At 41.8% G+C, this 15,707-nt stretch overlaps 2 protein-coding genes across 2 annotated transcripts in view; both read left to right on the forward strand.

The window, feature by feature from the left end:
* Positions 1-15,707, forward strand: part of LOC148368411 (uncharacterized) — a 261,108-nt gene that overhangs the window by 58,594 nt on the left and 186,807 nt on the right. The gene's annotated exons all lie outside the window — the stretch shown is intronic.
* On the forward strand, positions 3,454-8,746 carry LOC148368417 (uncharacterized). Its single transcript, XM_088329650.1, has 2 exons — positions 3,454-3,562; positions 5,291-8,746. The coding sequence occupies exons 1-2, from the start codon at positions 3,454-3,456 to the stop codon at positions 7,111-7,113; spliced, it is 1,932 nt and encodes a 643-aa protein (XP_088185776.1). The 3' UTR covers positions 7,114-8,746.

Here is a 15,707-nt window from a genome sequence, read left to right on the forward strand (position 1 = left end):
TCTCACCAGAGCCCCAATGCTTGGAGAGCCTGTGGTTCTCTCCGTCCCTGTCGTCCGGATGAGAAATATCCCTGTGAAGTCCACCGCCAAAAGATTTGGGAACCTTTATTTCTTCATCTTTCTGGTTTGCCATGTGCTGCTTCTTGCATACCCCTTCCCTGAGGGACTTTTTGTTTTCCAAAGTACACAAAAAGGGTTAGTTCAACAACCTCCTTGGTGTTTTGGGCAAATATCCCATTTTGGTGCGCTATGAAAACAATCCCTGATTCTTGAAATGAGTCTATTATCTTAAAACCAGGGTTCACTGATCAGTACTGTTAACTTGTTGCATCATTTCGTCCCCCTTCCCCCTTGCTTAGAATGTTTGTGTCAACAATGTGCTTTATTCTTTTGTTAGATTTTATTTTGTCATGTGAATAAAACGTGGTTTAATAAAATCAAACTGCGTGCATTATTTGTAGGTCAATCACTATCCCTATCAATGATCTACAAAATCGATCATTTAAAGCTGAAAATACTTTGTGTTTAAAGTTGGACCCTTCATGATCAATGCTAGACACAGGCTATTTCGAATAAATTTGTGTTGGAAACCAAGAGCACCGCCTGCTGACCGAATTGGTAACCACCAAATTCGATTCAGAACCAAATAAATATAGTGGAAAGCCATTTGTAAATGTGTTGTTATTTTGGCCATAAAAGAGTCAGAAATCATTTTATGAGTGATGACTTTTGCCAGAACTAAAACTTAACTATGTGTTAACTCAAGACAAAACAGAAAAGGGACTTGGATTTTCCTGGACCAAAATCAAGTTGAGACTGGAAATCACCAGGACCACATTGTAAGACAACATTAAACATAAATATGAACTGTTATAAGTATATATGTAACTGCCCTGTAGCCGTCCCCGCAAGGATCCACATTCAGGCTCGACTGAATGATGAGCTTTTCATCAGAGCTGCTGCAATGAGCGACACAACATATACACACCATGTGGTTAGCACCTCCGCTGGCTCCCAACATCTATAAGGGGAATTAGCATTTTAGTTGAGTACAACGTACGGCAAAACTAAGATAAATCCAAACAGCTTGACAATATCAATTACATTACTGTGTATGTTAAAATTTGTCAGTCGCGGTTTTAATGTTGTCAGTTCACTTTTTGCGGAGCACCAAAAGATGGATGATGTCATGATATGTATCCACCATCTTTGTTTGGAGGGAAAAAGCAATCGAACCGTAAAGTTTAAACGCAAGCAAAGTTTTTCGGGTTTAAAGCAATAAATCGTCAAGTTTATCAAGCGAAATGTCATATGAGTATGTAGAAGGGTTACCACCACAAGCAAAACATCGCTCTATGGCAAAATTACAGTTGGCTGGGATTAAAATGTGTCCGTACTAGCTTCCATCTGACAGATGGATCAACGGTCCAAAATTCTGGCCTGATGTCCATTATAAGGACGTGTTTACGTATCTAATCAAAAGTCCCTGTAAGTATTAGCCATATATTTGTTTCGTTTAAATGTCATTTAATTTTAAGAAGGAAGCGGATTTACATGACAATTGCTTAATTAGGCTAGATCAGTGAACGCCACAGACCGGTCCTAGTACTTGCTTTCAGTTTTGAGTTATTGGATGTTGGGTATTGTTCCATTAATTTGTTGATGTGTGTTGGATAGGTATATCTGTAATGGCTATCTTAACCCGAATAAAAGGGATCTTATGTGACGAATATAGATCATGTTTTTCATATAGACCAACATGGATCATGAACTCGACACCACCCCCATGAAATTTAGACTGCAAAAGGGAACTAGTAGACACTGCTTTACTAACCGGGCTGATCTAGTTTGAGTTATTAACCTTTTCCCTCATAAAAGTTCCTTTTAATGCCTTTGCAATCAGAGGAGACCCAGATTAGGCAGCTCCTGATCTGGGTCCACTGTGTGATTTGATTTTGTGGTCCGAATTTATTTCTAAGTGATACCCCAGTATAAACTCTGTTCTTGTGACCAAATACCTATTTTTTTATTATAAATTCATAGTAGATGCAGTTTTACATGAAAATTAAACAGGTTACGGGTTAAGTGTATTTACTGATGTTTTGTCTGTACATTAGTTATTTCTATTTTTTTAGGCCTGTATTCGAAAGAAGCGATGGAGAACTATTGATCCTTAGAAGCTCACACTTTCTTCATTTCTGGATGGGTTCAGACAGTTTTTCACATCACTACGACGACAGGTCACTTCATGCTCAAAAACCTTCATGGCGTGTAACGGATGAACCCTGCCACCTTTGGGTTTGTTTGAGCAGAGCTGGTTCTGTGATCAATGCTCACTGAGACTGTAAAGCAGGTTTGGGGGAAACATGTTCTTGTGTAGGTGCTCTTTTATTGAATGTGGAGGCAGCTGTTCGCCTTGGTCTCACTGCAACAGTGAGATCTTGGGCCATTAACTGTTTTTTTTTGCTAAAAAAGTTACAAATGTACAAAGAATAGAATTTACTTTTTTATTGTCATTCTTTGTAACCGTGCACACAGTACGAAATGTCGATACACCTGACCCGTACAGTTAAACTGTAGCGAGCCGAAATATTTCCGATCAGGACTCTTCCTCTTATTAGACGTACACCCGTTTACACAGCAACTTTTCGCCATTATTCTAGTCAGACTCTAAAATAACGTTTTTCCCCCAAACAAAGGTGGCGGCGCCGGTGGATTGCTTTGTCACGTGACCAAGTGCCCGGATGTCCGACTTCCTCCATCGTGGCTAACCGTTAGCTCGAGACTGCTAACAATATCCGCATTCCGGTCATAAAATCAAAGGCTAAACTAAACATTCCCCCTACCAGCAAGTGGCGCTGTTGGACGTGTCATTGCAGGACACTTATACAGAAACTGTACAAACATGTTTCAGCCAGAATTTCGACAAAATCAAAGTTATAATGACACCTGTTACACAGTATCAAATTTGTACTTCTATAATGGTTTATAAAAATTGTTGTTGTTTTTTTAATGTATTTTTTGGTTTAAAATATTTTTAAGTTAATTGTCCGTTATAAAAACAAGTGTAAACGTTCATAACAAGTTACCCACATGAAAAGCAGGTTGTAATTTTTTTTTAATGTACATCCATTGTGCGAAGTTGCCCCTACCAAAATGGCCGCCACGTAGGCACGCTAGTTAGCGGGCTGCTACAGCACGCCGACCTATCCAGCCCTCTGTTTGTATCTGTGTCCCACAATCCACTGCGGCGGGGTTTCGAACGAGAAGCTGGCATGGCTGCCGAACAAGAATTGTCGAGAAACCTACCAAAAGTCCTGTAGTCGCCTTAAAACGACGTAAACTCGACAGAAGAATCACTTTGCAGTCCTTTTGGAAGGTTTGTCCTTTTTACTCCCGAGTTGGAGCGACACCTCGTGGCGTTTTTTTGTTTAGCTTCAAACGCAGAAAAAAATGTGCTCCAGTGAGGAAGGACCTCTCAATGAGAAGCTTCTGGGAACCAAAAGGGAGACCGAGCTAGAACGTCGACGACCGTACGCTGTTTCCAAGCAGCTCGGGGCAGGTTGGTCATTTTTGCTTCTGCTACATCCTTGACATCAGGGGCGTTACCAGTGGGGGGTGGCCGGTCCCTCACCCACGGGCACGCTCTGCCCACCCAAAGAAAAGTGGATGTAGTAATGATGGCTGTTTGGGCAGCGCATACGTCATCTCGTAAATAATTGTGTATGTCACTGGACACTAGCTTGGACTCTTCTGCTCCCTCAGCACATAGGGTGCGTATCAGTCCCCACGGAGGGAGCAGCCCCTCCCAGCATATTGCTTCGTAGTGGTGACAGGAATTCTTTTTATAGAGAAGCAACTCTTTCGGCTTGACTGACCAAAATTAGACAGCTCTTTTCGGCTCAGAACTGGCTCTTTAGATTGCTTTTGTTGCTTTAATGCATATATGACAAATTGTTATGTAACATTATGCACAAAATGACTTAATAGGGGAAACAATTCAGCCAAAAAAAAAAAAAACAACCACAAAATAGACTAAAATTGAAAAATAGACACCATCTCCTGTTCTTAAACCTACATGAGGGCAAATAATACAGATATTCTCAACATAAAACATAGGTTATTCATATGCTATAGAATAGAAGTGTGTTTAAGGCCTATATTTAAACAGTTCCACTGAGGTTGCAGATCAAATCTCAGGGGACTGAGCATTCCACAGCACCGGGGCCAGAATGGAGAACACTCTCGAACCTGCGGATCTCTTCTTGGCTCTTGGGATAAGTTGAGGGTTATGATCTAGGGTTTGAGCCCCATATTAGGGCTCTCAACTAAATGTGTTTGGGCGGCAGTGGCTCAGGAGGCAGAGTCGTCGTCTTGGGATCAATAGATCGCAGTTCGAATCCCGGCTCCTCCGTGTTACATGTCGAAGTGCCCTTGGGTAAGACACTGAACCCCTAATACCCCAAATAAGCAGGTTAGCGCCTTACATGGCTGCACAGCCGCTATTTGGAAATGTAGAGCACAATGTAAAGCGCTTTGGGAAGTCTTGACTTGAAAAGTGCTATATAAATGCAGATCATTTCGTGTAGGTTTCCAAAAAATGGGAAAAAAGGTTCAGGACGGGGGTTACAGCTAGCGTAAGGTGTAAGGCTAAGGTTACAGTCTGAAACAGGGATAGGTCTAAAGTTAGGTGAAGGATTATTTGCGAGGGTTTTGGCTGCAATTTAGAATTTTCAACTATTTTAGGGTTTCCAAAACAAGGTTAGGGTCTGACACTAAGGATTAGGCTCCCGTTCTTTTGATCCGGTGTCTTTGGACAGCTCTTTGTTCTTCACCATGTTACAAGTTCAAGTCTTACTGATTGTGTGGGATGGACATGTGTCTTTATGCAGCTGACGACCTCAAACAGGTGCATCATGTTCAGCAGGGTTGGGTAGGGTTACTTTAACTGGATTACTTTCAATGACTTTTGGATGACTCCAATACCAAATACACTGCGCTTATTTGGCATATACACCGGCGCTTACTCACCGCCCTACAGAGTAATACAGCGAATACAGGAAAAAAACGCGGCACTAAGTGTTGACAAAGGAACCTGATCAAAGCCACTCCTACCATCTCGTGGTGATTTAATTCCCAGAAGTTTAATACTTACTGATCAGCAGCGCCTAAGCCTTTAGAATTTTTTTATGTTTGGCACTCGGGGACAATGCTTCTGAAAACAAACTAATACGTTATGGCACTGTACTAGTTAAGGGCAATACAAATAAATGTGACTTGTGTCTTGCAGACGTCAGCCAAGAATATCTTCCTACTGCACGGCAGGAACCAGAGTTGCCTGCCGTTAGAATTGAGGAGGAGGAGGATGTGAAGCCTTATCACGTTAAGCAAGAGACAGAGGATGGGGAGCCTGTTGGCGTTAAAGAGGAGGACGATTTTCCAGTTTCGCTAGTGACCGGGGTCCGTTCTACCGTCAAAGATCAAGGTCAACCTGAAGATAACGGTTGGCGGGAGCCTCGAAGCATCAGCTCCCGTCAACACGTGAAAACGGATGACGATGACACATCCTACTCTGCTAACGCTGAAGGTGGTTGCACATGTTCTCAGTGTGGGAAAACGTTTCGATTCAAGTCTTATCTGAAGTTGCATATGAAAGTCCACGCTGGTGAGAAGCCTTTTTCTTGCTCGGTTTGTGATAAAAGATTCATTGACAAAGGGAGTTTGAAAAAACACACGAGAACCCACACTGGCGAGAAGTCTTTTGCCTGCTCCGTTTGCGATAAAAGATTCACTACAAGTGGGAACTTAAAAATACACACACAAATTCATACTGGCGAGAAGCCCTTTTCCTGCCCAATTTGTGGTAAAAGATTCAACAAGAGTGGGGACTTAAGAGTGCACACCAGAACCCATACTGGGGAGAAGCCTTATGCCTGCTCAGTTTGTGATAAAAGATTCTCCCAAAATGGAAAATTGAAATTACACCAACTAACCCACACTGGCGAGAAGCCTTTTTCCTGCTCAATTTGTGGTAAAAGATTCACCAGGAGCGAGAGCTTAAAAGTGCACACCAGAATCCACACTGGGGAGAAGCGTTTTTCTTGTTCAGTTTGTGATAAAAGATTCAGTGACAGTCGGAGCTTTAAAATACACACTAGAACCCACACTGGGGAGAAGGCTTATGCCTGCTCAGTTTGTGATAAAAGATTCTCCCTAAAAGAAAAATTGAAATTACACCAACTAACCCACACGGGCGAAAAGCCTTTCGCCTGCTCAGTTTGTGGTAAAAATTTTACCCAAAATGGACAATTAAAATTACACCAACGAACTCATACGGGCGACAAGCCTTTCGCCTGCTCAATTTGTGGTAAACGATTTTCTCAGTATAGGGACGTAAAAACACACACACTAAACCACACTGGTGATAGGCCTTTTTCTTGCTCAGTTTGTGATAAAAGATTTACCCAAAATGGAAAATTGAAATTACACCAACTAACCCACACTGGCGAGAAGCCTTTCGCCTGCTCAGTTTGTGGTAAAAAATTCACACGGAGTGGCGACTTAAAAATGCACACCAGAACCCACACTGGCCATAAGCCTTTTTCCTGCTCAATTTGTGGAAAACGATTCTCACACAGTGGGAGCTTAAAATCACACCAAAAAACCCACACTGGCGAGAAACCTTTTTCTTGTTCACTTTGCGGTAAAAAATTCACCCGAAATGGACACTTGAAATCACACCAACTAACCCACACTGGCGAGAAGCCGTTTGCCTGCTCAATTTGTGGAAAACGATTCAACAAGAGTGGGGACTTAAGAGTGCACACCAGAACCCATACTGGGGAGAAGCCTTATGCCTGCTCAGTTTGTGATAAAAGATTCTCCCAAAATGGAAAATTGAAATTACACCAACTAACTCACACTGGCGAGAAGCCTTTTTCCTGCTCAATTTGTGGTAAAAGATTCGCCCGAAATGGACACTTGAAATTACACCAGCTAACCCACACAGGCGAGAAGCCTTTTTCTTGTTTAGTTTGTGGTAAAACATTCACACAGAGCGGGGGCTTAAAAAAACACACACTAGCCCACACTGGGGAGAAGCCTTTTGCTTAATCAGTTTGTGATAAAAGATTCATTGACAGTGGGAGCTTAAAAAACACACTGAAACCCACACTGGGGAGAAGCCTTTTTCCTGTTCAATTTGTGGTCAGAAATTCACCATAAATGGATACTTTAAATCATACCAACTAACCCACACAGGTGATAATCCTTTTTCTTACTCATGGTGTGGTAAGAAAATTCGCCCAAAATGGGCAATTGAAACTACACCAACTAACCCACACTGGTGAGAAGCCTTTTTTTTGCTCAGATTGTAATGAAACATTCGCCTGAAATGGACACTTGAAATAAGATAAACAAACCTACACTAGCGAGAAGCTTTTTGCTTGCTCGGTTTGCGGTCAAAGATTCACCCGGAGTGAACGCTTAAAGAGGCACATTAGATCCCACACTGGCGAGAAGCCTTTTTCCTGCTAAATTTGTAGTCAAAAATTTACCCAAAATTGACAATTGAAATCTCAACAACTAAGCCACACTGGCGAGAAGCTTTTTGCCTGCTCAGTTTGTGGTAAAACATTCACACGGAGTGGGGACTTAAAAATGCACAACAGAACCCACACTGGGGAGAAGCCTTTTTCTTATTCTATTTGCGGTAAAAGACTCACCCAGAGTGGAAACTAAAACACATTAGAATCCACACTGGTGAAAACGCTTAGACCTGTTGACTTTGTGGTAAATATTCATCCATATCGGCACTAGAAATTACACACAAGAACCCACACTGGCGAGAAGCCTTTTTCCAGCTCAGTTTGCGGTCAAAGATTTACTAAGAGTGGAAGCTTGAAGAAACGCATTAGAACCCACACCGGTGAGAGGCCTTTGACCTGTTGACCTTGTGGTCAAAAATTTTCATCCATATCGGGCATCAGAAATTACACATCAGAAACCAACTGGCGAGACAACTTTTGCCTGCTCGGTTTGTGGTCAAAAATTCACTGAAAGTGGGTGCTTAAAAACCACTTAATTGACCAAGTATCATACAGCCAGTCTATAGGAACATAACTGCCACAAAACCATTTCCCCTCACCTTTTTCCAACCACTGACTCTGCCAACAAATCAAAAAACCCACATTTATCCACAGGAATTGAGCAGACCCTCCAGCTGAATAATAAAGATTTGAAACCCCAAAGTCTTCATATGGATTCAAAAGATTATTGATTTGCATATGTGTCATGTTTCTTGATAGATGATCTATTTCATTGTCTGTCTGCATAAAATTTTGCCTGTTATCAACAATTATGAAACAATAAGATCGCCGACCTAGGTACCCAGGGTTGTGGCCTGGTCTCACCAGAGTCCCAAAGCTTGGAGAGCCTGTGGTTTTCTCCGTCCCTGTCGTCCGGATGACAACAATCCCCGTGAAGTCCACTGCCAAAAGAGATAAGAACCTTTATTTCTTCATCTTCCTGGTTGGCCATGTGCTGCTTCTCACACACCTCTCCACTGAGGGACATTTTGTTCTCAAAAGTACACAAAAAGGGTTAGTGCAACAGCCTCTTTGGTGTTTTGGGCAAATATCCCATGTTGGTGCGCTATGAAAACAATCCCTGATCATTGAAATGAGTCTATTATCTTAAAACCGGGTTCACTGATCAGTACTGTTAACCTGTTGCATCATTTCCTCCCCCTTGCTTAGAATGATTGTGTCAACAATGTGCTTTATTCTTTTGTTTGATTCAATTTTGTCATGTGAATAAAACGTGGTCTAATCAAATCAAACCGATGTCATTTTTCTTCTGGACTGATCAATCACTATCCCTATCAATGATCTTCAAAATCGATCATTTAAAGCTGAAAATACTTCGTTTTTAAAGTTGGACCCTTCATGATCAATTTTTTTGGTTTGAACAAATTTATTGACACTAATGCTAGACATAGGCTCTTTCAAATGAATGCGTGTCGGAAACCGAGAGTGTTGAAGATAAGACCAATTTGTTGAATCGTCTCATACGTGTTCAAAGAAATGCAGGAATCAAAATGACGCAAGAGGGAGTTCTTTTTTATTGATACACAATTTCAACAAGAGACTCAGCGAATCAAAGATATGCGTGTGTCTTTATAGTTTTCAACATAGCACGTGTACCCGGTTTGGCCCCGTCCCTTTTCACGCCTGAAGGCGTATATGCTCAGGGTTCCGTCCTTGACTCAGCCTCTTGGCTGAGAGCAAGTGTCTCGGCCCCTTGACTTTGTGGCGTATTATGATTTGACCGATAACGGATAATGGATAATTGATAAAGAATATAGAACAATAAACCTTATAAAATCCACCCCCTTATTTGGAAGTGTTCTTAAGTTTATGCCAGTTTATGTCACATTGCCCTTTGCCGTTATCTGTTGTCCTCCCTTAAGGAGGATTGTTTATCCGCCGAGACCTTCCCGAGATGTAAACAACATTTCTCCCAACTGTAAGCAAGTATTTCTACATTTCTTTCTAAATGTATGCAAATCTATTCTAAAAATGCAAGTTTATTTTCTACAACAAGAGCACCACCTGCTGACCGAATTGCTAACCACCAAATTCAATTCTGAACCAAATAAATATAATTGAAAGCCATTTGTTAATGTATTGTTATTTTGGCCATTCAAGAGTCAGAAATCATTTTATGAGTGATGACTTTTGCCAGAACTGAAACTTAACTCTGTGTTAACTCAAGACAAAACAAAAAAGGGACTTGGATTTTCCTGGACCAAAATCAAGTTCAGACTCGAAATCACCATGACCACATTGTAAGACAACATTAAACTGAAATATGAACTGCTATGAGTATATATGTAACTGCTGTGTAGCCGTCCCCCAAGGATCCCCATTCAGGCTGGACTGGATGATGAGGCTTTTATTAGAGCTTCTGCAATGAGCGACACAACATACGCACACCATGTGGTTAGCACCTCTGCTGGCTCTCAACATCTATAAGGGGAATTAGCATTTTAGTAGAGTATAACATACGGCAAAACTAACATAAATGCCCCCCCCCCCCAAAATGTAAATAAATCCAAACAGCTTGACAATATCAATTACATTACTGTGTATGTTGCAAAATTTGTCAGTCGCGGTTTTAATGTTGTCAGTTCACTTTTTGCGGAGCACCAAAAGATGGATGAAGTCATGATATACATCCGCCATCTTTGTTTGGAGGGAAAAAGCAATTGAACCGTAAAGTTTAACCGCAAGCAAAGTTTTTCGGGTTTAAAGCAATAAATCGTCAAGTTTATCAAGCGAAATTTCGTATGAGTATGAAGAAGGGTTACCACCACATGCAAAATATCGCTATATGGCAAAATTACAGTTGGCTGGGATTAAAATGTGTCCGTACAAGCTTCCATCCGACAGATGGGTCAACGGTCCAAATTTCTGGCCTGATGTCCATTATAAGGACGTGTATACGTATCTAATCAAAAGTCCCCGTAAGTATTAGACATATATTTGTTTCGTTTAAATGTCATTTAATTTTAAGAAGGAATTGGATTTACATGACAATTGCTTAATTAGGCTAGATTAGTGAACGCCACAGACCGGTCCTAGTACTTGCTTTCAGTTTTGAGTTATTGGATGTCGAGTATTATTCCATTAATTTGTTGATGTGTGTTGGATAGGTATATCTGTAATGGCTATCTTAACCCGAATAAAAGGGATCTTATGTGACCAATATAGATCATGTTTTCCATATAGACCAACATGGATCATGAACTAGACACCACCCCCATGAAATTTAGACTGCAAAAAGGAACTAGTAGACACTGCTTTACTAACCGGGCTGATCTAGTTTGAGTTATTAACCTTTTCCCTCATAAAAGTTCCTTTTAATGCCTTTGCAATCAGAGGAGACCCAGATCAGGCAGTTCCTGATCTGGGTCCATTGTGTGATTTGATTTTGTGGTCCGAATTTATTTCTAAGTGATACCTCAGTATAAACTGTTCTTGTGACCAAATACCTCAAATTTTTTATTATAAATTCATAGTAGATGCAGTGTTACATTAATATTAAACAGGTTACGGGTTAAGCGTATCTACTCATGCTTTGTCTGTATATTAGTTATTTCTATTTTTTCAGGCCTGTATTCGAAAGAAGCGATGGAGAACTATTGATCTTTAGAAGCTCACACTTTCTTCATTTCTGGATGGGTTCAGACAGTTTTTCCCATCACTACGACGACAGGTCACTTCATGCTCAAAGCAGATGTTAAACCTTCATGGCGTGAAACGGATGAACCCTGCCACCCTTGGGTTTGTTTAAGCAAAGCTGGTTCTGTGATCAACGCTCACTGAGACTGTAAAGCAGGTTTGAGGGAAACATGTTCTTGTGTAGGTGCTCTTTTATTGAAAGTGGAGGCAGCTGTTCGCCTTGGTCTCACTGCAACAGTGAGATCTTGGGCCATTAACTTTTTTTTCTTTGCTAAAAAAGTTACAAATGTACAAAGAATTTACTTTTTTATTGTCATTCTTTGTAACCGTGCACACAGAACGAAATGTCGATACACCTGACCTGTACAGTTAAACTGTAGCGAGCCGATGTAGCCCCAGCCAAACAGGGCGCCGCCATTTTAGACCCAACTGCTGTGTTGGGAGTCATTAGGTGACCAAACCCCCAATTCCAACCTCTAATGCTGAGCGCCAAGCAGAGAGGCAAAGAGTACCAATGTTGTAAGTCACAACTCGGCCGAGGCTTGAACCAGCGACCTCCCAGTCACGGAGCGGGCGCTCTACCATCTAGGCTACCGAGCTAGTTCCCACAAAACCTCTCTGGTTCGCCCACTCGTGGCTCGGCGAATCCGGCGGCGAATGGATCCTGGTGTAATTGATCCAGCTCTTGTCATTGCTGGTGCATTTGCTGGGCCAGTTTGGCCACTTCAGAGGCGACTTGCCGAACCGCACTTTCGGCAGGGGAAAAGCGTTGGAATGCGCCATGCTTAAAAAGGTGGTCTGTTTTCATATAAATACTATCGTTTGTACGATTTCCAAGAGGAGCAAATTCTCAAAAGTTTTACGTTTATCATTGTTCTTTCCTTGAACTTTCAAGCAAACCGTGTAGACTCCAATCTGAGTTCTTTAATTAAAAACCATTTGATCAGGGTCTGCACTGTTAGCTTTGACCTTTCAAAGGACACGAGTCACAAATGGGTTAAGATGGGAAAACTCTTCCTTTAATTGTAAATAGTATCTGCCTTTATTTCAATAGAATGTTTTGATAGTGTGAAACAGTATGGATCAAGATAAGATGCAAAGTATCCTATCTCAATCCAAGTTGTGTAGTACATTCTGGTCATAGTTAAAGGCAAAAGGTCAATGTGCATACCTGTAATTTACTTCATGAACACTTTACAAACTGTTCGGATTTGGATCAGCTAGTTACTGCAGGAGTTGTCTGAGTAGTAAACAACTTGGAATTTTTAGCTTACTCAGCCGATTGGTCAGAGGAATTCCTCTCATGAAAATCTGAGCTACGACACTCTTAATTTTAGAGGACTTTGGTGAAAATCCCTTTCTTCATTTTAAATTAATTTGTTTGAAGAGCTGGGCTTAAGTATACCAGCTTGGAGTACATATTTAAAGTCTGAATCATCATTTCGTTTTGATGAAAATCTTAACAAGCTAAGTTCATTTTGGATGTTAAAAGGGACACAGGCAGACGGAGCAAAACCGTATTAGATGGCTCCTTGGAGCGCTTTGATAGTTCTTCTCTGATTGCTCATGACAAAAATTAAAAGAAATTTAAAAATCCAAATTTTAAAAGACTGTTAAATAACCCCTAATGCAGCAAAAGTGGACTGACCCGATGTTCATTTTGGATAATGTAAATTTAAAATTCGGGCAAAAATAGGTGAAACTGTCACAAGCCAGGAACGGAGACAGGACCCAGTAGCGTTTGTTTACTCAGTTTTATTGATAAGAAGGAGAAAAGGGCTTGCCTCCATGATCCGAGGATCGATGGACACGGGTAGCAGGTGGCGGGAAACGCTGAGGTGGCACTTCCGTGTCGAGCGAGGATGATCGTAGACTTGCAGGAATACTAGTCGTCTGCCGGGAAGGGAGAGCAAGGGCGGTATCAAGTTCGGAAACAAGGTCGGCAACAGGTGTCAGGAAGGTAGCGGGGAAAAACAGGTCGGATATCGGGAAGGCAGAACAGGACAGAGTCAGGTCCGGAAACAGGTTGGCAACGGGTATCAGGCAGAGAAATACAGGGCAGGAAAAGTGTCTGAACGTGAGAGCTGGGAGCATTGAAATGAAATGATTTATATATGTGCTCCACATTTCCCAATAGCGGCCTTGCAGCAATGTAAGGCCCTAACCTGTTCATTGGGGGTTTTAGGGGTTCAGTGTCTTACCCAAGGACACTTCGACATGTAACACGGAAGAGCCAGGATTCGAACTGGGATGCCTTGATCCCAAGACGAGCGCTCTACCTCCTGAGCTACTGCCGCTCCATTGGTCCACAACGATCTGACAGGGATATCTTGAAAGCCGGGGGTTTAAAAAGAGTCTAAAAGCCAATCAGCTCTCAGGGCTGTTGGCAGCAACAGGTGCCTTGAATCGGTAATCATGACAGAAACACCTTATAGACTTAATGAATTAATTACCTGGTGCTAAACAGGCTCGTTTAGCTGCTCTCTTGTACCGGTCTACTTTCATAAAAGACTTCGTGAAGCTTGGTTTGGCTTTGGTGCTCGACTGCGGGAAAATGGATGGTACAAAGTCTGGATGGCTCCTGTCGTTGCACTTTTGTCCTGTAACATAATTATTTAAACAATTGTAACATGCATCCGAGCCACAACAAAGCCTGCAATCCAACTGCATACATTTAAAAGCCATTGAACCATAACAGACTCTCCGTCTCTTTCAAAAATGTCCACTGTCACATGAAAATGGACCTTTGGACATATCTGTTGTGTGTATGTAAACACTGTAAAAACGACGTTTATTGTCTGAAAACTATTTTCATAGACTCAAATGGGTGTATGAGGCCTCGAAATCTTGAGTGTTAGAGATTACCAAGAATCAGATTATTAATCTGACTTTAATTAAAATTTCGTGAATAAACAGATAAAAAATGGATAAATCAATCATAAATCAATACAATCTTGACTTTACTTAATAATCACAACTGCAAATAAAAGTCCGGATGATATGACAAGACTCAAATTTTACCGATTCATAATTTAAAGTTAGAAACTTTATTTTCGGACTTACAGGTACACTCATCAGCACGGCGGTGCAGTGGTTAGCGCATGTGCGGCACAGTTCATGTCTTGGGAACCTCCTACGTCCGTTATAAAAACAAGTGTAAACGTTCATAACAACAAGTTACCCACGTGAAAAGCAGGTTGTAATTTTTTTTTAATGTACATCCATTGTGCAAAGTTGCCCCTACCAAAATGGCCGCCACGTAGGCACGATAGTTAGCGGGCTGCTACAGCACACCGACCTATCCAGCCCTCTGTTTGTATCTGTGTCCCACAATCCACTGCGGCGGGGTTTCGAACGAGAAGCTGGCATGGCTGCCGAACAAGAATTGTCGAAAAACCTACCAAAAGTCCTGTAGTCGCCTTAAAACGACGTAAACTCGACAGAAGAATCACTTTGCGGTCCTTTTGGAAGGTTTGTCCTTTTTACTCCCGAGTTGGAGCGACACCTCGTGGCGTTTTTTTGTTTAGCTTCAAACGCAGAAAAAAATGTGCTCCAGTGAGGAAGGACCTCTCAAAGAGAAGCTTCTGGGAACTAAAAGGGAGACCGAGCGAGAGCGTCGACGACCGTACGCTGTTTCCAAGCAGCTCGGGGCAGGTTGGTCATTTTTGCTTCTGCTACATCCTTGACATCAGGGGCGTTACCAGTGGGGGGTGGCCGGTCCCTCACCCACGGGCACGCTCTGCCCACCCTAAGAAAAGTGGATGTAGTAATGATGGCTGTTTGGGCAGCGCATACGTCATCTCGTAAATAATTGTGTATGTTACTGGACACTAGCTTGGACTCTTCTCCCTCAGCACACAGGGTGCGTATCAGTCCCCACGGAGGGAGCAGCCCCTCCCAGCATATTGCTTCGTAGTAAGAATTATTTTTATTGAGAAGCAACTCTTTCGGCTTGACTGACCAAAATTAGACAGCTCTTTTCGGCTCAGAACTGGCTCTTTAGATTGCTTTTGTTGCTTTAATGCATATATGACAAATTGTTATGTAACATTATGCACAAAATGACTTAATAGGGGAAACAATTCAGCAAAAAAAAAACAACAACCACAAAATAGACTAAAATTGAAAAATAGACACCATCTCCTGTTCTTAAACCTACATGAGGGCAAATAATACAGATATTCTCAACATAAAACATAGGTTACTCATATGCTATAGGATAGAAGTGTGTTTAAGGCCTATATTGAAACAGTTCCACTGAGGTTGCAGATCAAATCTCAGGGGACAGAGCATTCCACAGCACCGGGGCCAGAATAGAGAACGCTCTCGAACCTGCGGATCTCTTCTTGGCTCTTGGGATAAGTTGAGGGTTATGATCTAGGGTTTGAGCCCCATATTAGGGCTCTCAACTAAATGTGTTTGGGCGGCAGTGGCTCAGGAGGCAGAGTCGTCGTCTTGGGATCA

Source organism: Urocampus carinirostris, chromosome 3 (assembly GCF_059441175.1).
Source record: "Urocampus carinirostris isolate Australia breed hairy pipefish chromosome 3, RoL_Ucar_1.0, whole genome shotgun sequence".
Taxonomy (NCBI): domain Eukaryota; kingdom Metazoa; phylum Chordata; class Actinopteri; order Syngnathiformes; family Syngnathidae; genus Urocampus; species Urocampus carinirostris.

What these genes read in the sequence shown, in the direction of transcription:
- LOC148368417 (XM_088329650.1), top strand. Translation starts at nt 3,454, where the DNA reads ATGTGCTCCAGTGAGGAAGGACCTCTCAATGAGAAGCTTCTGGGAACC. An exon ending in TTCCAAGCAGCTCGGGGCAG is followed by an intron (nt 3,563 to 5,290) that starts GTTGGTCATTTT and finishes TGTGTCTTGCAG; the next exon opens with ACGTCAGCCAAGAATATCTT.